This window comes from Neovison vison, chromosome 4 (assembly GCF_020171115.1).
Source record: "Neovison vison isolate M4711 chromosome 4, ASM_NN_V1, whole genome shotgun sequence".
NCBI classification, from domain to species: Eukaryota; Metazoa; Chordata; class Mammalia; order Carnivora; family Mustelidae; genus Neogale; species Neogale vison.
Window position 1 is genome coordinate 2,956,887 of NC_058094.1, and position 27,914 is coordinate 2,984,800.

The 27,914-nt window shown below is 49.5% G+C and overlaps 1 protein-coding gene across 16 annotated transcripts in view; it reads left to right on the forward strand.

The window, feature by feature from the left end:
* Window positions 1–27,914, forward strand: part of PTK2 (protein tyrosine kinase 2) — a 245,677-nt gene that overhangs the window by 73,891 nt on the left and 143,872 nt on the right. For 15 of the 16 annotated variants that reach the window (XM_044244883.1, XM_044244884.1, XM_044244882.1 and 12 more), the window contains 2 exons: window positions 7,544–7,770; window positions 17,630–17,796. In XM_044244883.1, the coding sequence (XP_044100818.1) occupies window positions 7,576–7,770; window positions 17,630–17,796 (362 nt within the window). In that variant the 5' untranslated portion in view covers window positions 7,544–7,575. Of the gene's footprint in view, window positions 1–7,543; window positions 7,771–17,629; window positions 17,797–27,914 lie in introns of those variants that run through there. The other variant, XM_044244885.1, reaches the window with a different exon arrangement.

Below are 27,914 nucleotides of genomic sequence, written 5' to 3' on the forward strand. Positions count from 1 at the left end.
GGGAACAGATCACAATGTTGGCCAGTAGCCACCCCTATGTTTCTGAGTTTAAATATACAGAAGGAGGGGCGCCTGGGTGGCTCTGTTGGTTGAGCATCTGCCTTCAGTTCAGGTCGTGATCTCTGGATCTTGGGATCGAGCCCCGCATCAGGCTCAGTGGTGGTGGTGGAGGGGTGGTGTCTGCTTCAGCCTCTCCCCCTGCCCTTCCCCACACTGTGCTCTCATAAAGTCTTTAAAACATAAACAAAAGCACACAAGTTAACCTGGCAATTCACAGACTTGTACCCCTGAGGATAAAAATATATGTTTATAAAAAATAAAAAATTAAAAAAAATACACACACACACACACACGTTACACACTTAACACACGTAGCTTTAGATTTAAAACCTGCTCATATCAACAGCATTTTGTCAGTATGGGTTTTATAAATACCAGACACGTTGAACTAGGCTGAACACGCATAGGACCGCTCCTAGCTCAGCACAGTCGCACTCTTAATTTTGCCATTCCTCATTTCCTTAGGATTTTTTTTACATCTCCAAAAATTATTCATAGTTACCTTCAAGGTCTCAATATTACCAATCTTAGAAATCAATTTAAAGTTGATATTAAAGGCTAATGTTGAATATTTTCATCAGAAATACAGCATGAAAATTTTTATAGTGATATCTCAGATAAAGTAAATGATTTACATAATTTGCCATATTTTCTGAAGTCCAAAAAACAATCTATTTAATAAAAATATTAGTTGGATTGTTATACAGACAGTCCGTGCTGTGTGCGGCTCCAGGATGCACGAATACCAATTTCTGTGGCTTCAATGACCCCAGTCCTCAACGGCACGGTTCAGTCGTAGTTCACACATAAGTCAGCTGGGAGCTGCTGCGTACGGTGTGAACTCAGTCTGCAGAGCACTACAGAAATCACGGATGTGACGTGTGACCGGTAGCCAGTCCCGGTACCTCTGTCCCGGTCTGTTGCTGACGGGCCGCCCTGCGTCTGTGACTCAGTTTATACACAGACAGCAGATGTGCAGTCGTGGTGCCTTCTTGTTTGCCAGTGATCAACCCCTGTGACATCTTACAAAAATGGACCGTCGTAGGAGGGAATTGGGCAACAAAGATGAAATGCAGAGTTGAAGCAGGAAAGGGTCGTCCAGGAAGTGGAATAGAACGTGCTGAGCACCTGTGAAGTCGGTGACTCCCGTGGAGCGGGGGCAGCGGAGCCCTCGGCTTGCCTGCAGCGGCCCTAGGAACCGGGGGACGCATTGCATTAATCTGGCCAGTGGACCCAGGAGTTATTTCAGCTTTTAAGGCCTGTGCTGGAGTTTGGGCAGGCTCGGAATGCTGCAGCTGGAGATGATGCAGGCGCAGACATGCCAGCAGCACGGCAGGAAGTAACGAAGAGTGCTGAGAGTGTGCACACACGTGTGTGTGTGCGTACCGTGCGACAGACACTTCCTGCACGTGCAGATCGCCGTGCGACAGACACTTCCTGCACGCGCAGATCGCCGTGCGAGACACTTCCTGCACCGTGCAGATCGCCGTGCGACAGACACTTCCTGCACGCGCAGATCGCCGTGCGACAGACACTTCCTGCACGCGCAGATCGCCGTGCGACAGACACTTCCTGCACGCGCAGATCGCCGTGCGACAGACACTTCCTGCACAGGCAGATCGCCGTGCGACAGACACTTCCTGCACGCGCAGATCGCCGTGCGACAGACACTTCCTGCACAGGCAGATCGCCGTGCGACAGACACTTCCTGCACGCGCAGATCGCCGTGGGACAGACACTTCCTGCACGCGCAGATCGCCGTGCGGCGTTCTGACCGAGAGTCCCAGAAACAGGTAGTCGACTGTAGGAAGGTCGCCTTTGCTGTGGAGCCGGACTTGCTAATTGCGTAGTCAGAGGAGCTTCGTAAATAAAGGCGAACTTACTGACGAAAAGAGTTGTGGCAAAACAGAGGATGTTCCGGTGGACGTGAACCTGGCAAGAAAGTTCGTTATCAGACGTGCTTTCGCAGATGGCTTACGACACTGAACGTACGAGGGATGAAGTGCTGGATGCTGACTCGAAGCTTAGAAGGGAGTAGGACAGTTTGGCCAGGCATTGGAAAGATGCTCACTCCGTATCCTTAGTCATGGAGTAGGGGGAGGACGGAGGCAAGTGCTGTTCAGGCCACGTTGGCAAGTCATCGTAGGGCCCCACACTCCCGTGCGAGCCGAGAGCCGCTCGTGCTCGCGTCCGTTGGAATGCGTGCCGTACTGGTTATCTGTTGTTGACGGCAAGTCATCCCAACGCTGAGTGGCTTAAAGTGACAAGAATTATTTTGTTCAGATCTGCAGTCTGGACAGGTCTCGACAGGAACAGCTGTTCCCGTGTGGTGGGAACTCGGGTGTCACAACTGGGAGCCAGAGGAGCCCCCCCGGAGGGTGGCTCTGCCCCCCCGGAGGATGGCTCAGAAGCCTGTGCTAGCTCTTGGCGGGAAGCCCGGCTCAGGCTTCGGTTGTCAGAGCTCAGTTCTTGGGCTTCTGGAGAGCCTGTTGGTTGGGTTTCGTGAGCGAGTAGCCCAAGAGAACCAAGGGAACCAAGGGAAGCTGGTTTGCCTTTTCATACCTAGCGTAGGATGTTTCTTAGGCTGGTCAGAAGCGCCCCCAGACTTGAGGGCAAGGAACGTAGCCTACACCTGTTGGAGAGACAGTCAGGACCAGTGTTACAGCTTCTTTGGGAAAATACAGGCTGTCACATACTGATACTATAACATTAAATATCTAAGTAGTGTGAGCTCTTCGTTAAATAAAATCTGCGTAGGAGATTTAGTTTATTTGGGGTTAGACTCTGTGAGAAGAGAAACCCAAATCTTGTATGAAAGGAGAAAGTTTTTACACCCATCTAGTTTGTTGAAGGGTTTACTGGAACTAGGGTCATCACCAACTCCTTAAAAATTCTCCAGACTTGTTTATGTCTGAAGGTGTTTAAATTGAGCGGGTCAGTGTGCGTTCTTTGTTGCGTCCCTCCTGTCTGGTGGACAGTGTTATTAAAGGGCTGGCGCCTTTCAAGCATCCCCAGTTCGTGGTCTCGGCGGATTTTAGTGTGTCAGAGCGAGGATCATCTAGAGGACTCGGGAAGATGCTCCTTTCCACTCTCTCTCACATGCGCTGTGTTACGCAGGGCATTTACCTCGGACTGGGGGGTGAGGCCCAGAGTGAAGCCCAGGGTTTGTCAGCACCTGGTTTCCTTACACCCTGACTTGGGACTTCTTTCAAGAGCTGAAAAAGTGTCTGTCTCCTGTGTAAAGGGAGAGCTGAGGCTCCGGCAGTCAGCAGCGAGGTCAGCGTTGCCGATGCAGGAAGCCCCAGGCCCCCCGCGCAGGGCTGTCTGGACTGGGGCCTTGGGCCGAGTCCCGGGGCCTCTGGTGCTGAGCCGATGGCAGCGCTTTCTCTGCGGAGACGTGTGTCCGCTGCTTCCTGAAGCCCTGTGACGGGTTCTGCCGTGGACTTCGGGCCGTGGAGGCGTGTTGCGGTAACGTTTTTGGCTTGGCTTATCCCTTGGCACGCTCGGTGTCGTGGGTAGTGACTTTCACTGCTGTGATGCCAGTTCCTCGGAGTGACTCTGGGGACGTGGGGTTGCCTGTCAGGACGCAGCTGCACTGTGTGTGCGCATCCCGCTGTCCGGCCCGGGGAGCGAGAGAGAGTGCGGAGTCGACCCGAAGTGTCGTTGATTGCGTCCGGCCGCCCAGCAACCTTGCCGCATTCATTCTTAACTCTAGCAGTTCACCCGTATGTTACTCTCCGAGATTTTCTTCACACATAACCGTGCAGTCTGGGAATAGTGATACTTCTCTTCCTTCCTTCCCAGCCCTGAGTTTTGCCTTCATTTTCGCCTGTGGAACCTGGCTGGGAAGCCTTCCAGAACGGTGGCGACCAGAGGTGGTAGTGGTGGGCACCCACCCGCTCACTCCTGTTCCTGGAGGCGGGGCAGGGGCTCTTCCCAGCGCTATGGAAATTAGGTTTAATGTAAATACCCCCTTCAGCTCAAGGAAGCTGCTTCCTGTTTTTATTTTGCTTAGAGTTTTTATCCTGAATGGCTGGTAAACTTGGCCAGATGCTTTTCTGCATATATTAAGACACCTGTGGTTCTCCTCCTTCCTGAAATCTGGTTGGTTATATTGATTGGTTAAAAAAAAATTAAGAGGCTTTTTGTTTGTTTGTTTTGAGAGCTGTTTAGGCTTGCAACAAACTTGGGGGAAGGTCCAGGGATTTCCGCTCTGCCCGCTGATCTGGTACCGTGCACAGCCCTACCGTCGTCAGCAGCCCCAGCAGAATGGTGCTGTGTCATACGTGGACTTACCCGATCACCCGAAGTGCACGATCTGCTGTACCGTTCACTCTGGGGGTGCCCGCGTGTGGACAGATGTATAGTGACGTGTGTCGTCATGATACGCCATACGTACGCTTTTCACTGCCCTAAAAATCCCTTGTGCTCCACATTGTCATCCCCGCCCCTCCTCCCCAACTCTGCATCTACTGAAATTTTACGGCCTCTATGGTTTTGCCACTTTCAGAGTGCTGTATAGTTGGAATCCTAGAGTGTGATCGGCTTCTCTCAGTAACCTGCATTTACAGTTCCTCCAAGTGTTTTCGTGGTTTGGTAGCTCATTGCTTTTTCGTACTAAATGTTCATTGCCGGGATGGACCACAGTTCGCTTACCCTTTCTCCTGCTGAAGGGTGTCCTGGTGGCTTCTATGTTGGCAGTAGGAAGAAGGCTGTTGAAAACACAGAGCGCTTTTTGAATGTTTAACTGCCTTTGCATTCTTCTGACGAACCCCTCTTGGTTATAATACGTTATTTAAAAATATTGTGTGATTAAATTTGCTGATTTTTTAAAAAGATTTTTGCACCCGTGTTGATAAGAAAGATTGATTTGTACGCTTTCTTGTGTTGTCCTTGTCTACTTTTGTATCATTGTTTTGCTGGTCTCATATGATAAGTTGGGAAATGTCCCCTATTTGTTCTGTAGAAGAATTTCTGTAAGATTAATATCATTATTCCTTAAATTATTGGAAGAACTCAGATATTCCTTTGTGGGAAGAATTTTTTTTTTTTTTAAATATTTTTTTTTTTTAAGGTTTTATTTATTTATTTGACAGAGAGAGATCACAAGCAGGCAAAGAGGCAGGCAGAGAGAGAGGAGGAAGCAGGCTCCCTGCTGAGCAGAGAGCCCGATGCGGGCCTCGATCCCAGGACCCTGAGATCATGACCTGAGCCGAAGGCAGCGGCTTAACCCACTGAGCCACCCAGGCGCCCAATGTGGGAAGAATTTTAATTACAGATTGACCATTTTTAATGGAAGATGTCATTTTGGCTTTATGTTTCTGGTCTTAGTTTTGTACAACAGCAGTTTATAGTGGCTTAAGTTGTACTTTGCAAAGAATTGTGTGTGCATCTCAGGGTACCTGGGTGGCTTTGTCGGTTCGGCGTCGGCCTTTGGCTTGGGTCATGATCCCAGGGTTCTGGGATCGAGCCCCAAGTCAGGCTTCCCGCTTAGTGGGTAGCCTGCTCCTCCCTCTCCCTCTGCCGCTCCCCCTGCTTTCGCGCTCTCTTTCTCTCTCTTTCTCAGTTAAATAAATAAATAAAATCTTTTTAAAAAATTGTATATGCATCTCAACTTTCATGTTCATTGACATACAGTTAGTGACTTTCGCTTGTCAGTATCTGATACTCTGTCATCACCTCCCATTAAGAACATCCTCTTCTCTGTTCTGCTTTATCCTTGATGGCGTTGGTTTCCACCAGACCTTTTTCCCTTGGTTAGTCTTGCTGGATGTCTATCAGTTCCATTATTCTTGTCAAAACAAACCAGCAAACCTTGATTTTGTTCAACTGCTAAATGCACTGTGAGATGGTGGATATTTAGATCACTAATTTCCGATCTTCGTTGCTAGTACGTGCATTTAGGAGTATAGATCTTAGGGACTGCAGGCTGACTCAGCAGGTGGAGTGTGCAACTCTTGATCTTGGGGTTGTAAGTTTGAGCCCCAGGATGGCTGTAGAGATTACTTAAAAATAAAGTCTTTAAAAAAAAGTGAGTGTGGACTTTAATGGATTCACAGCTCTGTCTGCATGTAGCGCCGATCTTTCTTTTAATTGCATTGTTAAATTCAGAATACTCTGAGTTTCTTTTTGGCTAATGGGTTACTTGAAATACGTTGCTTGGTTTCCAGACAGTTAGGAATTTTCTAGTTGTTTTGTGGTTGTCCAGCTTTAATGCTATTCACAGAATACACTTCAGTAACGTCAGTCCTGGTGCTCACGGCATCCTGCTCTTCACCCGGCCCTTGGCCTGTTTCAGTGACTGCGTCCCGTGCACAGGCAGTGAGCGTTCCCCTGCAGACAGGACTTGGGCTGGGGCCTAGAGCTTTCTGTTGGCTAGAGTGAGTCTGTCGGCCATGCTCTTGTGTCTCATGTCCTGGGCCCGGGTGGACTCCTCGTCCCTTCTGCCTGTTTTCAGCCTCACCAGCTTCTAGAGGCTCCCTCTGGGCTTGGTTCCAGGATTGGTGACTGTCTTAAGGGGACACCTACCTAGCAGAGTATGTGTCCTGCTCACCAGAGTCCTGGGGTCCCCACGCTTCTCACTTGATCTCTCATGGCCAAAAGCTCAGCTGCTTGTGTCTCGTCGGTGGCTTTTCTTGGATCTTCAGGCTCTCGAAGGCCCAGAATTGGCAGATGCCCTTTGGGAAAAGGCAGCTTTTCAGTGTCTCTTAATCTCCATCTGTGTTCCCTGCTGTCCTGGTTGCCTCACAACATCTCGGACTCGAAAACATTGGGCTGGTTTTTAATCTGACTCTTCTGAGTTTTCTCAGTGGGAGTGTTCGTCTTGGCCGAACTACCCCCACGTTCAAGTGGGAGTCCTCCTGTCACACGGACAGACTTGGGTTGGTTTTGCTTCCTGGTTCAGTTTTGTTTTCAGCTGTGACTGGGCTGACTCTCCTGCTGAGGCACTGGCTAAGCGGGAGGGCCTGGCTTTACCTCTGGGGTTTTCGACTCCAGGGCCGAGTATGTGTCCTGCCCACTCCGGGAGTGTTCGTTGTGTGGAGAGAGCCGCAGCTCACGTGCTCCTTTGCAGACGGAGGCAGCAAAAGGAACGTACTTGGCTTTCCTGGGAGATTTTCCCCCAGATTTAAAGGCTGGGATTTTAAAAGGGAGGACAGTGAGGGGATATTGTTTATCGATGGTGAACTTTTGACAGAGCTGAAATAGGACCTTTTAATTTGTTAAGAAACATTTAACAAGTATTTGTGACGCTGCTGTGAATTTGCTGCCGCCGTGGGTGCCAGGGAGCAGGGATTGTCCCGGTCAGTCAGGTCTCCGCTCTCCTGATGCTCCCCTTCTGCGTGTGACGTGACCAGAAGGGAAGAACGTCGAACAGTGTTGTTAGTACGAGGACCAGCATGCCACGTTTTAATAGATTTTAACCACATTTTAATAGATTTCAAATATGGTGCGCTGACCTTTTTATTTTTTTTTTCTCTTCTAGAGTATGACAGATACATAGCATCTAGCAAAATAATGGCAGCTGCTTACCTTGACCCAAACTTGAATCATACACCGAATTCGAGTACCAAGACTCACCTGGGCGCCGGCGCGGAGCGGTCCCCCGGGGCAATGGAGCGGGTGTTGAAAGTCTTTCATTACTTTGAAAACAGCAGCGAACCAGCTACTTGGGCCAGTATTATCCGGCACGGGGATGCCACTGACGTCCGGGTAGGTACATCTTCCTGGAGGTAGCGCCATGGACATTTAAGTTAAATAAGCATGTAGGCTAATGGCACAGACCAAAAAAAGATAAAAATTTTTATTCCCATATTACAGCAGTGTTACCTTTTGCTTTATAATATTTATTCCTGTAATATGTGACTGACCAGAACTTTAAGTGTAAAATCTCTTAGGAAAATAATAACTGAACCATATGTTATCCATATAAAGCTATGCATGTGTTTCTCTCTCCCTTTTTTTAAACTCTTTAGCATAGAAGAGAACACAGTAATTAAAATAACCTCTAATACTTAGGAAATAAACTATTTCCTAGAAAGGGAATCTTGACGGTATCTGCATGACACCAGATAGGATAGATTCTTCAAAAACTGACTGGGTCCGTATACCAGACACTTGCCAAGGTTCTGGGGCTGTCAAGGGTCCCTGCTTCTCCAGCCTCCTGTCTGCTGGAGGGGGGCAGGGGACACCTGTGGCCTTAGTTGCAGGGCAGACAGAGTGTGCTTGCCCGGCGAGCCTGCGGGCGAGGAAGGCTGCGTGCTGCTGTGGGGGCTGCGGGTGAGGAAGGCTGCGTGCTGCTGCGCGGGCTGCGGGCCTGTGGGCCAGGAGTGGGGAGAGGCGTGAAGAGCCTAGGTTGCTGGGAGTCGGCGCGGTGAGCGGGCAGCTGCGCGCTCTCAGAGAACCGAGTTCAGGACTTCAGTTGTCAGCAAGTGTTTACTTTGCCCCGTGTTAGAGAACCACTGCTCCTTCCTTCCCCTCTACCTACTCCCTTGTTCATCCCTAGGGAGGACAGCGTCCAGTGCCAGGATGAACAGATGTGTCTGTTCCCCCTTTCTTTTCATAACAATGAAGCTAATTCATCTGCTCCTCTTTAACTTCTATGCCTGAAGTACTTTTAGCAAATTAAAGGGATAATTTCCCATTATCTCTATAATGTTGGAGTCCTCGCTGTTCAGGCGGATTCATTATTCAAAGGTGAATAATTCGTTCAGGCTTAAATATGTATTAACATCTGTTCATGTGCTGTAGTTGAATGTAGTAGTCTCTTGTTACAAACTTTTTATGAAGCTTGATGGCTTATCCTAATTTTCCTGTAGTTTTTTTTACATTTAACCTTATAAACACAATCACTTGGTAGCAAGGCCAGCAGCTGGTGTTCTGTCTTAATGTTAATTGGAGGATTTACGATGGAGACAAACCTTGCAAACGTAGAGTTTATGTGAAGGCTCTTAGTGTATGTTCTAGTCTTTGTGAATTTCAGTTACAGTGAATGAGGAAGTTTGTTAAAAACTTTGCATCAGCCTTAATAAACTTCTGAGTATTCGCACAGGAGGGTTGCCTCTCAGAGATATGAATTTGACAAGACATTTAGCAGATATTCAAGATTGATTATATCCGAAAATGCACCTTGGAAAGGCTCCACGACAAAGGTGTTTTGGTATCAGATTTACTGCACACAAGAGGATCCACATCAAGGAGAAAACCAGTGATCACCGGGCACACGTCAAGCCTGTAGCCAACGTTAAAAACTTATCAGACATGAAAAGCATTTATGTTGTGAAGAAGAAAGCCAGATTCACATACCTGAGTTATGAGAACATATTTGTTGAACTTTTATGAAGATCGGTACAAGCACATCCATGTAACTGAGACCCGGGTGGTTTTATTTCATAGTAATTGATAAATGTTTGAAATTTAACAGCTCCCATCAGTTGATGATTTTTCAACTTGAGGCAAAGAACTCTGAGGTGGCATTGATTGGTTCGCGAGAGCTTTTCCTGTGATGGAAGCTGGTGTGATTCATGACCTGCTTTCATCTAATGCAGTGACATTTGGAAATGCAGTATTTTATCGTGAATTAATGGATCTGTACGACTGAACAAAACAGGACCGAAGCACATGTCCATGCCGTCTTTCTCCTCAGGGAGCATCACACAAGGAACGATACAGATAAAGGAACTCGCCTGTATTGTTAGGCAGGAGTACAGTGGAAGGAAGATGGTAGCACTTGAGGCCTAGTGACCTACAGCCGAAGTGGGGTGGGGGGGGTTCAGAGTGGAAGTGTGGGCACTTGGCAGAAAGAAATAGACCATTTAGTAATGGTAGCAGAGAAGAAGCCAGGCCACCCAGTTTCTGCAAAGAGATGGCTTACTGTCATCCACAACAACGATGTAATTCCATTCCGACCCTCACTGCTGCACAGCCTGCCCCAGTAGCCGAGTGCAGCGCTCGCGCGCCCCGAGGAAGCTAGTCTCCACTGCTGTTTCTCGGGACAAACACAAGGCTCTGCAGATGTAGTGTGGAAGAAGAATGTAAAATACCTCATTAGTAACCTGTTTTGATTGCCTGTTGAAAAGACCATGTTCTTGACATTGTAGGTTAAATAAAATGCTATTAAAATTGAATTGATCCATTTCTTTTTACCTTTTTTTTTTTTTTTTTTTTTTTTTAGAAATTTTAAAGTAACATACAGCTTGCTTGCATTTTTATTTCTGCCAGACAGTTGTGCTCTGTAGAAAGTAGCGATCAGAGAGACTGCCTGACTTGGAAGTACCGCCACCTCTGGGGGCATTGAGAGGCTTATTTGCAACAGGAAATATCTGGATTCTTGTTGCAGTTCATAACAGAGGTTTGATTTCTCATGCTGCGCTTTGTAATTTTGCTCCTTTCACATGTATGTGCCTCTCCTATTTAGTTAATTTCAATGTTCGGTTCTTGAGAGGATCCCTAGGACCCCGTCAGTTATAGGCAACGTGTGCCAGGCAGCGACAGAAGAGGCTCCTTTGTGAAGGGACCTGAGAGTCTCAGGGGCAGGCCCTGTGGCCTTGGATACTCAGAGTCCGTCACCGGCCCACGTGGCCACAGCTGTGTGGGAGGAGGCCCCGAACCTCCTTGTGGGGGTCTGTGAGACGGGGACGGAAGCACCTTCTCTCTTCACCTTCTGCCTCAACCCATGTGACTGCCCAGGCACCACCAGAATCAGCTGCAGGCCGTACCCCCAGTCACGATTCCCGACAAGTGCTGGCGGGCTCGCGCATCCTGCCCTAAGGAAGCAGCGGCCCACGGACGCAGACACCACTTACCTCGGCCGTGGCTTTGGCCCCGTGTCGGCCCCGTGCTCCAGGCAGCTCTGGAGCTCAGGTTGAGGTCAACCCCGAAGCACCAAGGTTAACCCATGCCGGACTATGTTGAATACGAACGGTCATCTAGAAACATGGTAGTGGTACTTCGGAGGAGTAAGAGTTACAGGAAACTCCAGATTCTACCAGAGGACTCCCCTGCTTGGGAAACAGAATGACATTTACATCCGCAGTGCTGGATGCAGGACTGGACAGTGTCTTCTCAGGGCTCAGGGAAGGAACTTGTACCTCAGAAGTCGTCCACACAGACTGCTCGTGAAGGTGTGGAACGAAGGTGTTTGTAGAGAAGTAGGGTGTAGGATGTTAATACCACAGGCTCTCTTTAAGAGAACAGTTAGGAGACTTAATGGATCCGACCCGGGCGCCCAGAAAGCAGTGCTGGAGGGATGTAGGCTGCGGCCTGTGTGCAGCCCCCTCGCACCTCTCCTCCATCGCCGTGGCCTCTTCAGGCTGTGACCAGCGTTTACTCCAGCTCTGCCTTCTCCACACCTGCCTCCTGTTCTGACTGGTCTCCCTCTGAACTTGGGACCTGTGCCGCCCAGCTGCCTCTGCCCCTCTCGTCTGTCTCCGAAAGGACTGTCTGTACGTCCATCTGAGGGCCTCCCTTCTTTCAGACACTTAGAATCACCTGTTGCTCCTCCTTCACTTACGCCCCGCATCCAATTCAGTAGCTGTTTGTGTCCACATGGTTCCCCAGATGCACCCAGAATCCACCTACATCATCTGACCCCTGCTGCGACACCTTCTTTGAGCCACTTGGTCTCCTGACATCCCACCGTCCCCCGGGACACCTCCGTCTGTTCACAGTCCAGCAACAAGGTGGTCCTATGAGAAAGCCAGAGTGTGTCACTCCTCCACTCAGAACCTTCCTGTGGCTTCCTCTCTCGTGGAGGGTGAGTGTTCAGGTCCTTCAGAAGCCCCTGACTCTCCTCTCCCTGTCACATTCCACAGCCTTCTCTCCTCCGGCTCACTCCCTTTGACTTGCTGCTTCCTGGGCTGTTTCTCCAACATGCCGGTCTTCGAGTCATTTGCCCAAAACCTCCAGCAGCTCCCCATTTCTCTCAGAGGAAAGCCGAGTTCCTTCAGTGGCCGATGAGAATGGGCTCCTTGTGGCCCATTCTTACCTAATTTCTGTGACTGTCCTAACACCCTCAGCCTCCAGCCCAGGAGGGCTCCCTCTTTTCCACCTTTTCTGTTGCCCGTCACCCCATTTTGATGGTGGTTTCTCCTTGAGATTATCTTGTCTCTTGATTTGTTTACTCTTTTATTCTCTGCTTTCTTCCCCTAGACTGAAAGCTCTGTGACAGCAGGGGCCCTCCTGCCTGCTACTGATGTCCCGGCCTCGTCAGCAGGGCCTCGCAGGCACACAGCATCTACTTGGCAGATCCCCATTGCAGGCACTACACGAAATCCTAGAGGAAATGGAGTATTTCTGACAGAAATGTAAATTAGGAACGTTGGTTGCAGCAGTACCAAGTAGTAGACTAATAATCATAAAAGAAGTTGAATTGAGAGAGATTACACCTATCGAAAACCATACCTGGGCTTACTGATAACTTCTGTCAGACCTTCAGTCCTACCTTGGTACTATTTTCCTTAAATCACAGGGTCTAAAACAATCCATTTATACCGAGACACCATATCTGGGCAGGGTCCACATGATGCCACTGAAGATTAAGTTGCAGTTGAGTTGTTGGACAGTATTGTTGGCACGTTCAAAGTATCTTCACATTTACTAATGAGCCCGAGGCCCTTTTCTGACTGTGCAGTGCACTTGGAAGTTTCCATGCTCGTCCTGAACCTCTAGAGCAAGGTGATGGGATTGCGTGAAGTTGCGAGCGGAAATCAGTCCTGTGGCTTGCTAAAAGGTGAATGTGTTTGGATTGGGACTGTTGTAACCGAGCGGGCAGTGGGAAGAATGACAGTGGAGAGAAACATTCTGATCAGTTTCAGATCAGCTTTCTGATCGGGGTGCGCAAACACGTGAACAGTTTGCGATTCTGTGAGTTGGTGGAAGTCGGGAGCTCTGTGAACAGAGCTGTGCTGTGCTAGCAATGGCTGGTGGCTGTCGGGGAAGGCACCCAGCGGGCAGTTTCCCCCGAGCTCAGCCCCAGATGGCTGCCTGGAGGCCTCTGTGTGCAGTAGCCCCGTGGTCTCTTCCGTGGTCGCCAGGGCTTACTGTTAGGTGTTGTCACTGATGCCTTCTGCGTGTCTCCATTTTCAAATGTAAACTACTTCTATCTGCTGAGGATCCAGTGAATGTGCGTTTAAAAGCTCAAACACTGATTACTGGTATTCAAATAATTTTGGTGCAGGAAAGGACTACAGAGATTTTAGTTAAATTACTCCTTTAATGGAGGGAGAGTGTCACCCAGGAAGAAACTAGAAAGAATAACCTTAAGGAAAAAAAATGGAGTCCAAAGCAGTGTTAAGAAGATTTTGTGACCGCACAAGCATGAGGAAGTTAATTCTCTGTCACTGGACCCGCAGAGCTGGTGATTGTGGCAGGCAAAATAATGGCTCCTGAAGAGGGCCATGTCCTAATCCAGAACCGGTGCATACGTGACCTTCCATGGCGGATGTGACCAAGACGAAGATGACCTTGAGATGGGGGAGATGAGGAGCCGCAGACCTTTTCTGGCTGTGGTCAGGGGGAGGGGGCCGCGGAGGAAGGGTCAGACGCAGCACTGCTGGCTTTGTGGATGCACAGGAGAGCCTCTGGTAGCCGGAGAAGGCCAGCCTAGAGCTTCCAGAAAGTGGCACTTCCCTGCCAACACCTTGATTTTAGCCCAGTGAGACCCATTTCAGACTTGCAATCTTACAGAAGTGAGAAGTACGCGTTTGTGTTCTGTTAAGCCCAGAAGTTTGTGGTCATCTGTCAGAGCAGCAGTAGGAGGAAGGACTTTGTCATTGTCCCGGAGGACTTCGGGGCTGACTTCAGGCTGAGTGCCGAACCGACAGTGGTAGCAGTTGGCTTCCTTACCTTGAAGAGCACCTGAAAGAGGGACACAGACCAGAAGCCGCCGGACATTGTAGTGAGCAGATCAGGAGTGATGACTGCACTCGCACTCCTGGGAGGAAGTAAAGAGGTGAGCGCTGTTAACAACACCGTGCAGGGTTTCAGATCTCTCTCGTGATGAAGGAGCCTTGCAGATCCCTGAGAAGACAGCTAGACAGAACAAATGTCTCCTGCTCTCTGGTTGCCGCCTTCCCCACAGACAGGCCGTGCTAGTGTATGTGTTCAGCATCACCTCTCTCCTTCTAGACGAAGGCTTCGGAGGGTACGGGTTCTGTCTTACCCATCGTATGTAGGCTAGAGGCGGACGTGTTCACTCACCGGATGAGTGAGTAATATTCAAGACTGAACAGGCGTGAAGGGACAGTTTGCAGGATTTCTTTCTGCCAGTTGAGAGGTCATTCTTTCTTCCTAGAGCATTGTCTAAAAAATAAGTGACCAAGGTGACCAAGCAAAATCATAAAAAGAACTTTTAAAAATGAAATGACAGCATCATCTTACTAGTATATAATCAGGGAAAGGTAAACTAGAACAACAATGAAATGCCCTGCCCCCACCCCACGGTCCATCACACTGATTAGACACTTGGATTGATTTTATCCGGCACTGGCATGAGATGAAGGACAGTCTCGAACATTATGTGCCAAGAATCATTGCTCTAGTTTCCCTGGTGGCCATACTTCCAAAAATGCCACCTTTTTAAGTGGCTTTCGATCCAGTGCATCTGTTTTTAAGCGGTGCTGCCTGTGGGTGTGTGATACCAGCGAGAAGCTCGTTCGTAGCGGGACCGCACACAGCTCACTTCCGCTCTCCCCCAGAGCAAGGAAGCCAGCGAGGAGAGAGCTGTCCGCTCGGAAGAGAATGGCTCTGGAGGCTGCGCGCTGTGTTCCTGATAAGACAGAAGCATGGTGCCTACACTGGCTAGGGTCTTTCATCCCCGAATCCTTTTCCTGTGAATATCTCATGTCAAAATTAATCAGGAATATGATATATTTCCTAATTCTGGGATATGATATAGATGAGTAAAGGGATATTTCAAAGTAGCTAAATGTAGGTTTATATACTCTGGGTGGGATTGTCCTGGGACATCAAAGCCTGGTTGAGAAATTTAAATTTAATTCAGGTGCCATTAGTGGCATATTGTAAACCCCTGTCCTATTGTCTCCCTGGAGGTCCTTTTCTAAACGTGTGTGTTCCAGAAGTAATAACGTGTGATACATGCGTACATTCCATATGGTAGTACTGTTGGGGTGGTTTGTTTTGAGTGTGCATTCCTTACTAAATATTTAGTTCTCAAAGTTACTTTTCAGTCACGCAGAACCAAATATTTAGTTTTCAAAATTATTCACGTTACTCAGTGTGTATACTGAGCTTCAGATATGTATGTCCTTGCATATCCATAATCTTGGCTGCCACTCGAGCTGAGTCAGTGATGAGATATTGAGGAGTTCTAGAGAAGTAGGACAGAACACAATATAGAAGCATAATGAAAAAGCAAAACAGGACCTGAAGGGGAATGTCTGTGTGCTAATTCCTATTACTATTTTAGTGAAAAGTGAATGGTAGAGCGTTGTATCATGGGGAGCTCCTGCAGGATGGGAGCTCTTTGTTCCACAGAACCAAACCCGAGGTCATTCTGGGTGTCTTCAGGTGGCGGGAGCAGGTGAATGGACCGAAATTCTATCTACCCCTCGGGACTCCCGTTTGGGAGCCTGCTTTTCCCCCGGGCTCCACAGTTCTGGAATAAGCGTCTGTACACTTGCGCCTCTGCAGGTGGGCACCTGCATGCCCATTTCTTGAGGGGTCATGAAAATAACCTTTGCTGGGGGTCCTCAGGGACGGCATCCAGAAAGGTTGGTAGCACATGCAACGGTCAGAAATGGTCTGTGCCCAAAGGATAGACCCCCTGAGACCCGTGGTTGGGGACAGATGTGCACATGAACTGTGGCCCTAACAGGAGCGAGGGGGCTGTGGAATCGGCCAGCTGCCAGGGAGCCGCTGTAGAGTGGAGAGAAGATGTGCTGAACCGGAGCCTTCGCGAGGGCAGCAGTGTCGCTGTGCACTGAGCGACACACTGGCAGAGCTGGGACAGGAAGACAAAGCGCTTTTGTGGGGATTTGAAAGAGGCGCCAGTGCCTGTCCTGTGCAGCTCAGAGATCCGTGCTGTTGGCAAGGAGAAGCTGTAGAAGCTGCCTCTGAGGGACTTGCTAGAAATGGAGGTCTCTTCCTCTCAGCAGATCCCCCACCCCGAGCCCACGAAATGAAGACGGGGCGGGCTGGGTGTCGGCTCCTGTTGTCCCTTGGCTGAGTGCCCTTGGGTAGACACTGGCTGCAGCGTCCTTCACGGTGTCCCCATCAGAAATTCTGGTCCTGGAATCTGAAAGCCAGGAAGGACACTTAATGCCTACTTCAGTTTTCACCCAGACTTCTGTGGGCTGCGCACATCCTTCCTGTCCCACAGAGAGCTCGTCTGCTTTGCGGAGTGGCCTGTGACTCCTCCAGCCCAGTCCTTTGTCCTTGCTTTCTCTCCTCCCCTGTCACTCTCCCATGCCTGATACACGTCCTTCTCCTGGGATCCAGTAGTCTGAAAGGGAGGCTGGCCATGGGCAGGTGCCATGTGATGCCTTTGGCGTGGACACACTGGGTCCTTGAGGGCTTTTGCATATACAGTACATGTGCTTCTCTTTTCTCAGGAATAGGGATAGGGACATCCTTATTACCGACAGCATCATGTCCTAATATGGAAATACTTAGTGTGCGTGGAAACTTTTTAAGGCGTGTCTTATATTACAAGTAATAGGATACCTTCGGTTAATTGCTAATTTAAAACAAAGCAGTGGCAGTCCTTTTCCTGTTAATATCAGCATCGTTACAAATTATGAATGGCCTGAAGCATGGAGAAGAGTGCAGTGGACAGTGATTAGCACACCCTCCCGTAAGGACGCAAGTGGACTGTTGGATTCCCTTCTGAGGCCCCATGTGTGCTGCCCATTGACATCCGTGTACACGTGTGACTTCCACAGCTGGGCGGACACAGGTTCCGAGTCCCAGGATGAGCTTCATCTTGGCGAGGCGGCCTTCCCTCCCGCCTTTGCTCTGCACTCAGGGCACATGTATTAGGGGCACTCGGCCTGGGGACTGTTCGGGTTGCCGCACTGTAGTCTGTAAAGAGCACGTAGCGGGTGGGTCAGGCCCAGCCTGGTAGCTTCTCCTGCATCATCAGTATCACCAGAAGCGTGGCCTTCATTGTATGTTTCTAAGTGTGCTTCCTAAGAAATGACACTGAAGTTGCAGCCTGGTCTAGAACAAGATGTTATCCTGGGTTCAGAAAGTAGAACCCTGTCCTCGGGTCTTGTTATCAGCAAGTGACGTGCAGAGGGTGGCTGGAATGCTTTGTCAGGTTTTGGGGATGGAGCAGAGGTAGAGCTGCAGAAATGTACATTTCCATGCCTTGTTTATCACTAAAGAAAAGGGAAGAGCCTCATTGTGTGTTTTTTCAAAACTTTTCCTTGTTCATAAAAATACTATTTGAGAGAAAAAGACTCCTAAGAAAAATTAAGTAATTTGTTTAACTTGGTTCTCTTTTTACCAAAGATTTCTGATAATTAACTGAAAGAAATGAACATTGCATTAATTTTAGCATACAGTTTTTTTTTTGTTTGTAACAGTCATTTTTGTGGGGGGTATGTTTTAGGGCATCATTCAGAAGATAGTGGACAGTCACAAAGTAAAGCACGTGGCCTGCTATGGATTTCGCCTCAGTCACCTGCGGTCAGAGGAGGTTCACTGGCTCCATTTGGATATGGGTGTCTCCAATGTGAGGGAGAAGTATGAACTTGCACACCCACCAGAGGAGTGGAAGTAAGATTGCATACCTACTTTGGTGTGACTCACACTTGATTTGTTTTGCATATTAAATCACACACAAGAGGATGAATGTCTTTGCTTAATTTCCATATTGATTGTAATTACGGCTCCTGTATAAATAAAACTGGCTGGTAATGATTTAACCAGTGATCTCTTCTAGACTTCTGTTCAGTCTGCCTTTGTGGCACCACCAACTTGGGACCGCCTGAGTGGCTGATGGGCTCAGCGGAGACGGCCTTGGGCTCGTCGCACGTCTCTTGTCAGGACTCCTTTGTCTCAGCCTCGGCTCGAAGAGCTCAGGTCCTCGTTCCTTTCCTTTCTGTCCTGTTAGCATCCTTCTGTGCAGCAGGACTTCGTGAGCCCGGCGGAGACCACACCTAATTACCTCATTAACGGGCAGCGCGGTTTGCTCCGTGGTGCCTGGTAGCCTCCGGCGCACCTGAGAAGAGGGGGGTCTGAGTGACGTCCGCGCACTACAGCTGAACTAGGCCGTGACTCGTGCTGACCTTAGTGAAACTGACATAACTGAAGGTGAATTAAAAGACTTCTCTGTAATTGCCCTTTCTTTGGTTCTCTCCCCACAAAGATAGTAATTTTTTCCACTGTGAAGCAAAGCAGCATGTTAGCAGGAAGCTGTATGTGTGAAACACTAGAGTGTGGGAGAAGTTGGACCCCGTGCGCGGTGCCCTCGTGTTCATAGACACGGCCGCAGAGACAGAGGCGGTTGTGGAGGGGACAGTGCTCAGTGTTGGGTCACTCTCAGTCCAGCAACCTAACTGATTAGAAGACACATTGAAAAGAAAAACCTGCGGAAGTTAATAAATCTGTCGCATACACTCATGTCCTGGTTACAGTTTACCAGAGAAACGTCCTTGTATTTCCGGTTTACCGGGCCGCCGGCACGGGCCCAGCTGGGTTGGCTTACTTCAGTGCTGGCAGAGATGTGACCTCCCGCTGTTCGATCAGTCAATCAAATAAGCGTTTCAAAGCTAAGAATACCTCAAAGTTACTTTAAAATACCGTAGTTGTGTTTATTCAGCACAGTTCTGTCAGCTGCTTCATTTTTGTGGCGGTGTCAGAGGCGCACTCCCGTAGGATGGTGCCCCTAGTGCTCGGTAAGGGGCTGTTGCTAAATTTCAAGTCAAGTTGAGCGGCCTCTGCTCTCTTTCATGGAGCCTAAACCCTCATAAAGCAAGGCAAGCCCAGCCTTGGCGAGATGGAGCTTTGCCGAATGCAGTGCCGAACCAGACGTGGATGGAGGTGGCGAAGGTGATGCCACGGCCGTGTCACTGGCACCGAGCGGCTGGCCCGGCGCCAGGCCAGCTGCGTGTACCTTATAATCTGTACATTTGCAGCTCGTAAAATGTGTGTCACAAAGCTCTCCCCAGTCTTAGGAGGTAAAGATGGAGGAGACAGGCCACAGACTTGATTGAACTTCCAGGCACAGAGAGAGCTGGAGACACAACTTCAGTTGGGTGTAGCTGACTTCGTAGCGAGGCTTTTGCGTCAACACGCGTCAACATGCCCGTCGCAGGAGGACTCCTGCAGTCTTAGCTCGGGGGGTGGCGTGCTGGGTGGCATCAGTCAAGGTGCGTGGACAGGGGGCTGGAGGCGCAGGCGGTCCCTGCGGGTGTTCCTGGGGGGGTCAGGCTTCCTACTGCCTGTCTGTGCATGCCAAAGGAGCCGGGACTTAAAGGGTCAGTGAGAAACGGGAGACTATTGTAAAAGAACCACGTAGATTTGAAAAAGGACCAAACACAAGTTCTAGAAACCACTGGGTGGGTAAAACAGCTGATATAGCGGAAAAATTAGTAAACAGAAATGTGGATCTGAGAAAATCTTCCCAAAAGACAGCACACAGAGCTCAACATGTGGAAGGTATGAAAGCGCATTATGTGACATGAGGAATGAGAAAGGAATGAGAAAGCCCCATTGCTGCAAGGGGCTTTCAAAGCGAGTAGAAGGAATGAGGAAAAGGAAATATTCCGAAGAGGTAATGGCTGAGAATTTTCTAGAAGTGGCGAATATCATAAATCCTCAGGTGTAGGACTAATGTTAAGATCCCAAACGGGGTTAACGACATGAATCTGCACATCGGTAGATTACAGTCAGATCGTGTACCAAAGAGGAAGAGATGATGCTAAATGCAACCAGGGAAAAATTCACGTTTCTCCACAGTTTTCTCCAAGCGGTGAGAAGAAGTCCGGGCAGCCCGCATCTGGCTCAGATGCTGTTACCGTTCAAGAGTGGGGCGGCACAGATACTGCCCTCAGAGAGTTCACCAAAGGCACCTCCTATAGACACATTTCAGGGAAAAGGATAGTGGTTTCCGAAGGAGGGTTTCAGATGCAAAATCGGGTAGATAAAAAATAAGCATTGGCTCTAAGAACAAATAACGATAAGAACCGATTTTTTGTATTAAAAAAGTAGAACCCGGGTGGTGGCTACCTGTCAGGACAGGTGGTCAGAATTAAAGCTCTGTCAGCCACGTTTTGAGGGTATGTATAAAAAAATAAAAAATAAAATTGCATATTAGGACAGCTATGAAACATTAGAAGTAGCTTTTATAACCTAAGCAGTAGGTGGGTGAGTAGGTGTTAGGGAAACAGCAAGAAGATAAGGAAGGGACTAGAAAGCAGGACACAGAGGAGTCACAGACGAGACTTTAGAAATAAGCTCCAGCACAGTCACTACAGTAACTGGTCAGAGATGTCGGTGTGGGACCAAGAAAGAGAAGCCAGCTCTCTGCTCTTCATGACGGGTATCTAAAACAGTGGTGTTGAAGACGTTTTTATGTAACTTACAGGAAGAAACATTTTACCTTAAGACTCAGGACACATGCACATGTATGTGTCTCAGAACCATTTACGTATAGGTCTACATACGCACTTGATAAAACTATATCCAGCCTCACTAGTCCACTGAAGTCCACAGTTTCCATCCAGAGGCGTTCTGTTCGGTTTAACTTCATTTAGAAAGATGGATGGTCGGCAGGTGGGTGGATGGATGGGTGGACAGGTGGATGGATAGATAGAAGGATGGATAGAGATGATGGATGGAGGGACAGAAAGATGGATAGATGGGTGGTGGGTGAATAGATGGAGAGATGGATAGATGGACGGATGGATGGATGGATGGATGGCTACAGAGAGAGATGGATGGGTGGATGGATGAATGGTGGATGGATGGCTGGATGGCTAGAGATGATGGATAGTTGGATAGAAGGATGGATGGATGGATGGATGGATGGATGGATGGATGGATAGAAAGGTGGTTGGATGGTGGGTGGATGGATGGATAGATACAGAAAGGGATGGATGGATGAATGGATGGATAGAAAGATGGAGAGATGGATGGTAGGTGGATGGAGAGATGGATGGGTAGACACAGACAGGGATGGATAAGAGGGGTAGAAAGATGGATGGTTAGAGACGATGGATGGATGGGTGGATAGGATGGATATAAGGATGAATGGATAGCTACAGAGGGATGAATAGAAAGATGGATGGTGGGTGGATGGATGGATAGAAAGTTGAGTGGATTGACGGATCGATAGATACAGAGAGAGGGCTGGGTAGAGAGATGGAGAGAGAGAGATGGATGGATAGACGGACAGAAAGATGAATGGATGGATGGATAGTATTTTCCTACCTACTAACCAGGGGAATGAGGGGATTGGTATTGCTTTATTAATATCTTATTTTAAAAGTTTCAAGATAGAAAAGCATTTTTAGGGATATGAAGGGCAACTACACTTTATAACCGGCTCATTTCACAAGAATTTAGGAAGAGCAGAAATGGATGGAACTTTTTTTTTTTTAAGGATTTTATTTATTTATTTGACAGACAGAGATTACAAGTAAGCAGAGGGGTGGGCAGAGAGAGAAGAAGGGAAGCAGGCTCCCCACTGAGCAGAGAGCCTGATGCAGGGCTCTATCCTAGGACCCTGAGATCATGACCTGAGCCAAAGGCACAGGCTTTAACCCACTGAGCCACTCAGGTGCCCCGAAATAGATGGAACTATTAAACTTACAAGTTCCTAAAGACATTTCTCAAAATATATAAAGCAAAAATAGTAATAAAAGAATGAAATTGACCTTTCCTAATTAAAAAGAAAACAATAGTAAGTCATTTTTAAATTATGTTTTTCACTATTCTTTTTAATGTGGAAATATGGAGTTCTGCACATAACAGTATATTAATCAGTTGAAAAACACATTCTTAAATAATTCATGGTTCAGAGTAAAACTCCCAGTTAGCTGAGGGTCTGGCTATGCTGCCAAGTTCTACACCTCCCATGGGCTCTTCCCTTCGTCCTCCAGTCCACCTTCCCACCTTCCGTAGGAGCTGATGCTATCAGTCGTTTCTTACCTAACAGTGCTCTGCACTTCGCTTCGTGCGTGCCCAGCCCTCCTACTTGACCGACCATTCACTGTCTTCTCCTGCTTGTGTTTAAATGTGGGGACTGCTCCAGTGACCTCTCTTTCTTCTCTCTGTAGACCAGCCTTTGGCATCGAAATCACACTTTCATTGGATAGACACAGGAGACCAGGAAACCAGTTACTGCCTAAGCCAGTCAAAAATCCTAGAAGCTGGTGGCTTGGGGGAGCAGTGATAGAAGGAGTGAGAAGCAGCTGTACAAGCGTTTCTTAAGCTACAGCTCATAGGATTTGCTGAAGAGTCTTTAAAAATATGCACATGCGATGAAATCTGTAAATCACTTCTGCGGAAGATTCCAGTAGCTCCTCCTCCTACCTGGAGCCAACTCCAGAGCTCCTGATCGGCTCTCAGCCCGCCTCCTCTCGCTCTCGCGCCCCTCCCTGCGCTCCAGTGGCTGGCGCCCTGACATGTCAGTGCTCCCTTTTCAGAACTGCTGGGTCAGGATCTTCTCTGCTGCCAGCTTTCTTACCTGCTGAATGGGACAGACTTCTCTCTCGGAGAACTTGCCCCCTGCTCCAACCTAGCCACATGGCTCTCTTACTGGTTCTCAAACAAGTCAAGCGTCTTGCTCCTTGGGGTCTCTGTACCTGGTGAGACTGGCCAGTGTGCTCCTCTGCCGTTTCCAGCACGGCCTGGACCTCCCAGCACGTAGGGCACGTGCTCTGCGGTCCCCTCTTCCCTGTGGTCTTCTCCGACCTCTCTGTCTGTAGGGCCCACTGCTGACCCACCACCAGATGACTTTTCTCCCTCAGGGACTTGGTCTTACCCCCTGGTCTACTCCTGGGCTTCTGGTCAGTTGTGCCTGGTGTGTAGAGGGCACCTAGTAAAAACTTTTTCAGTGAAAATTGAATTAGTGGCAGTGAAAGTGCAAAACCATCCAAGAGACGACACAGTGTGATGAGTAGTAACGTGTATTCGTTCCACGAGTGTGTGTCCTTAGCAATGTTTTCACACGGACACATCGTGCAGGGCACTTGGCTCACTTTATCAAGTTTCTTATTGTGATAGTCTGATCGGGTGGGGGGGGCTCACCTTTTGCCGTTTTACCTGTAAGAAACCTGAGGCTTCATGAGGCTTAACAGCCACCTCGAGCTCCTGTGTCTCCTGTGGGTGGAGGATAGAGAGTGGGTCTGTGTACTCAGCTGTCCTCTACTCCTGTGTGAGACACGGACGTCCGAAAACCCGAGCGATGGGCAGTGTTTGCCCTGGCCAGCAGGCATCTTCCTGGTTCGGTGGCTTTGTGTGGGCCGCTGGACGCCAGCCTTTCGTTCTGAGAAGTAGGATCGTATTCCGATGAAGTGCCAGGGCTCGCAGAGTAACTGGATGTCGGTCTCCACTCTTGGGAGGTTTTCGAACATAGACTGTGTGTGTCTGTGTGTGCGCGCGCGCGTGCCCTGTGCCACAGGATCTGTTGAGGTTGCCCGATGACACTGAGGCAGAAACTTGCTCACCTGGGTCCCCAGCGCTTCCAGCACCTCCGCAAGCCAACTTGGGGCAAACGGTGTGCTTCTAACTCTGGCGGGCAGTGGGGCCTTACAGAGGCGTCCTGCCTCGCCACTGGGGAAACGGAGGGCTGGTGGGAGAAACGGCGGTCCTTGTGGGAAGAGTAACAACAAAGTTAGACCCCCAGTACTCAGAGACCCGCTTGAGACGGGTCAGATGAGAAAAAGTTTAATGGAAAAGAGAGTTGAATGTGTCTCTGGTCCTGGAGTAGGAAGTTTAATACCCCCAAAACGTTTAATAGCAGCAGATTTAACTTTATTAAGATAAAGAACTTCCGTGTATCCAATGTATATTTTTATAAGGGCAAAAGCAAGTTGCAGCTGGGGGGAGATAATGTGCAACACACGTGATGAACAGAAGATGAGGTCGGGGGTTCTCCTGATGGGTGTGGAAGTGGCCCACGATTCACTAGGTGGGCCAGAGACACGGTGCTGTTCTGTCGTGACACAGGAAACCAGCCAGGCAGTCATCACAGGCCGCCGCTGTCGGCTTCATGAGCCCGTTAGGGAGATGGGAATCTGGACCGCAGGATCCGTCGGCAACTCTCTGTGCGGCAAAGAAAGTGAGCCGAGGGCGGCTCCGGCAGGCTCTTGCCCGCGCTGCTGGTGAGAAGGTAAAGGGGCGAATCTCTCTGGCAAAGGACTTGAACTTCCAGCCACTGCGCACTCTGCAGTCCTGCAGCTCCTTCAGGTTTTGTCCTGGAGAGACTCTTGGGGTTCTGCGCGGGCTGGAGGTGCAGGAGGGTCGCGCACGTGGAAATGGGTGCACGGGGAGACGCGCAGCGGGTCGGCCGAGTGTTGGCCACGCTGCCTCCTGACAGACGCGGTGTCGTGAAGTCCACTGAGCACCACGGAGCTGCACTTGATAAAGAGACTGGGTGTTTTGTAACGTCAATTTTACCTCAGTTAAAAAAAAAAACGAAGTCCTAGAAGACAACATAGAGCATGATAAGCTTTTATAAAATGAAGAAAAAAAACTTAAAAGAGTTTTGTGGGGACCACATCAGTTGAGTGAGACAGTGTGGCTGATCTAAGTGAAGGACTAGAGGGGAATCACCCAGGGCCTCTCCGGGAGGAGCAGCCTGCCCTGCCAGTCGCCCTGATGGAGACATCCCAGGGACGAGGGCGGAGCCCTGGGGTTCGGAGGCAGGGCTCTGCGAGTCACCCCCGTGGAGACACATGCTTCCAGTCTGCCCAGGAGGGAGCCGGGGCCCGCCTCCCTGTCACTGGGCTCCTCTGAGGGCCCAGCTGAGCAGGGAGTAGTTGTCAGGACCCTGAGTTCAGCCCCAAAAGTCTCAGTCCCGATACCGTCCTAACCGTTACTGCAGCAAACAGTGTCCTGCGGTTCGGAGCGATCGTCATCAGACAGATTTCCATTTTAAAGTTCTGCACTTAGATCTTTCTGATGAACCGAACTTTGGTAATGAAATTTCAGTTATCTGGAGTGACCTGTGTAGAGTGGTGTGTTTGGCTTAGTCAGATGTAAACAGACTGTCCGCGCTTTGGGGGGAAATGGCCCAGTCCTGCACGATGTCGAATCCAGGACTTCGAGGGCCGGGTCTTGTGAGAGGTGGCTCTTGTGGCCTTTGAGAGAGTACCGTGGGGCTCTGCCGAGCACGTGAGGCCCATCCTCCTCCTCGTTGCCGGGCGGGGTTCCCGCCTCCCGCCTCCCGCCTAGCCCTGCCCGGTGCCTGCGAGAAGCGGTCCCTTTCTCTGCAAGGACGCGACTGCTTCTGGTCCTCGGCAGGAGAAAAAGTCTCTCATAGGGAGGAGAAGTGCCTTTTTCAAAGACGACGAGTGAACATGAGTGTTGGTAGTTTAGGAAGCCTTCCTTTACGTCCCTGTGTTACCTCAAAATCCCACCGACTCCGCACAGGCCTTCCTTTACAAGCAAGTCTTCCGGTGCAGCCCTGCACTGCCCAGCTTGAAAGCAGAGTGACAGCAACGCACTCCGGCAGGCTTGGAAGTGGTACCTTTAAAATGCGGACGGACTTCCAGCTCGCTGGCTGTTAGTGACACATCTGCTGCCTCCGCCCCAGACAGGAGCAGCAGGAAGACAGGCCCGTTTCGGTCTGTTTCCGCTGGGTCTGCGGCTGCAGGCCGACTCCGGCCAGGCTGGCTAGAGAGGGGTTCTGTGGGTGCTGTTAACCTCAAGTCTGTGAACTTCTTTTTGTTCTCGGTGTGTCTCAGAAGTTTCCAGAATAGAACACAGAAGTCCTGTGTACCCTTCACCTTGCTTCCCTAAAATGGTGAAACTTTCATAAATAGAGTACAGTAATTGAAACCAGGAACTTAACACTGATACGGTATCGTTAACTGGTACACAGATGCTACTCAGATTTCTGCGATTGTCCCACTTAACACCCCTTTCCCGGTCCAGGATACCATGTGGTTTTCACTCTCTCCTTAAATCTTCTCTAATCTGGGACAGTTCCTCTGCCTATGTCCTTCATGACCTTGACACTTGAGGAATACCGGCTGGTTATCTGTACCGTGTCCTTCCACAGGGGCTGGTCTGGGGTTTTCTCATGGTGGCGCTGAGGTTGCATGTGGTTCGCAAGAATGCTACAGCCGGGCTGTGGAAGCCATGGTAGCACATCTGATCAGGAGGTCTGTAGCGATGATGGGACTCCTTTGTACGGGTGTTTTCAACTTGGATCATTTGGTTTAAGGTGGTGGCCAGGTTCCTGCCTCATAAAGTCACTGTTTCCTCCTCTGTAATTGAGAAGTACCTGCTGGGGGATAAGTGTATTGCAACTCTTCAGAGACCCCGTTTCTCATGGATTTTTACCCGTTAATCTCAGTACCATGGATGATTGTTTCTTACAGCTATTACTGCTAGAATTTTTACCTAATGATGAATTTCTATTTCCATTCTTCTTTTGGGGGTTTCTAAATGGAGGTCCCTTGTGAGAAAGAGCTGTCAGTACCACAGTGTCTGCAAGGCCCGTCAAGAAACACATCTGTGTTGTTTCTGGAAGTTGTGCCTTGTTTACTTCACGACACACAGATGGGCCAGCTGACCCTTCTCAGTATCAAGGCTAACGGATTCTTGGTCCAACACTTCCTACTCCTCTCCACCATTAGCTGGTCAGCTTGGGGGTATCTTGGTGCTCGTTGTGGGAGGTGAGACTGAGGAGGTTAGTTCAGTGGCCTCCATAGGAAGTTATTACTTAGAAGAAGCAAAAAGATTATTTATTTGGGGCATGTTATATTTAGCTGCTGTCCAGAAATCCATGGAATGGCGTATAGCAGAATAGTAAAAATGTTCAGGATGCTGTCAGGCTCTTAGAATGGTAACAGAAGGGTAAGGAGGATGGTTAGTTTCGCGGACAGGAGGGTGTGAGGATGTCAGCCCTCTCGGGTCAGTAGGCTGTGGGGTTGGGTGCTGTGGTTAGGGACTGAGCCAGGGTGATGGCATGTGATTAGATCTGGCAGACTTGGGCAGTTCAGCAGGGCTGTGGGGGACAGACAGGCTAGACACTGCGGACTGAAGCAGGGACCAGAATCCTCACGATCTGAAGAGTGTGCCTCCCTGTCCATGCTTCGGGTCAGTCCTGCTCCTCTGTTCTTGAGCCGCAGTGGCCTTCTCTTGGTCTCGTTCTGCGTTGTGGCCTTCGTGCATATTCTTGCCGCAGAGGGGTCCCTGTCTGCTACTTCATACCTGTGGGGCCTTGGGCCGCTTATGTAATACCCTGAGCTTTCTCCCATCCGTGAGAACAGGGTCATTACTTCTCAGCCAGGGTACTGCGCTCGCCTCCGGGCCTCCTGCTTCTTCCTCTGGGTCCTGTTGTCTGTCCTTCACACAACAGTGTGTAGACCTTCCTGGTCTGAGGAACGTCCGTCCTGCAATTACCCTGCTGTCTCTGAGCCCCATAGTCCCGACGCGCAGGGGCCTCTGTGATCTGCCGCCTCCCGAGCCCGCCTCTCCCTGCAGCCCGCCTGCTCAGTGCTCGTGCTCAGTGCGGCCGAGCCACACTTGCCTTCCCACACATCCTCTCTCTCCTCAGGGCCGCCCCCCCATTCTCTTCCATCAGAGTGGAACTCTTGTCCCTGCACATAACTGAATGACGCCTTTCCCCCGCTCAGATCTTCGTTCAGATCTCCCTGGATCGGAGTGTCCTCTGGGGCTACCTATGCAGAGCGATCTGTTGTCACTTGTCGCTACCC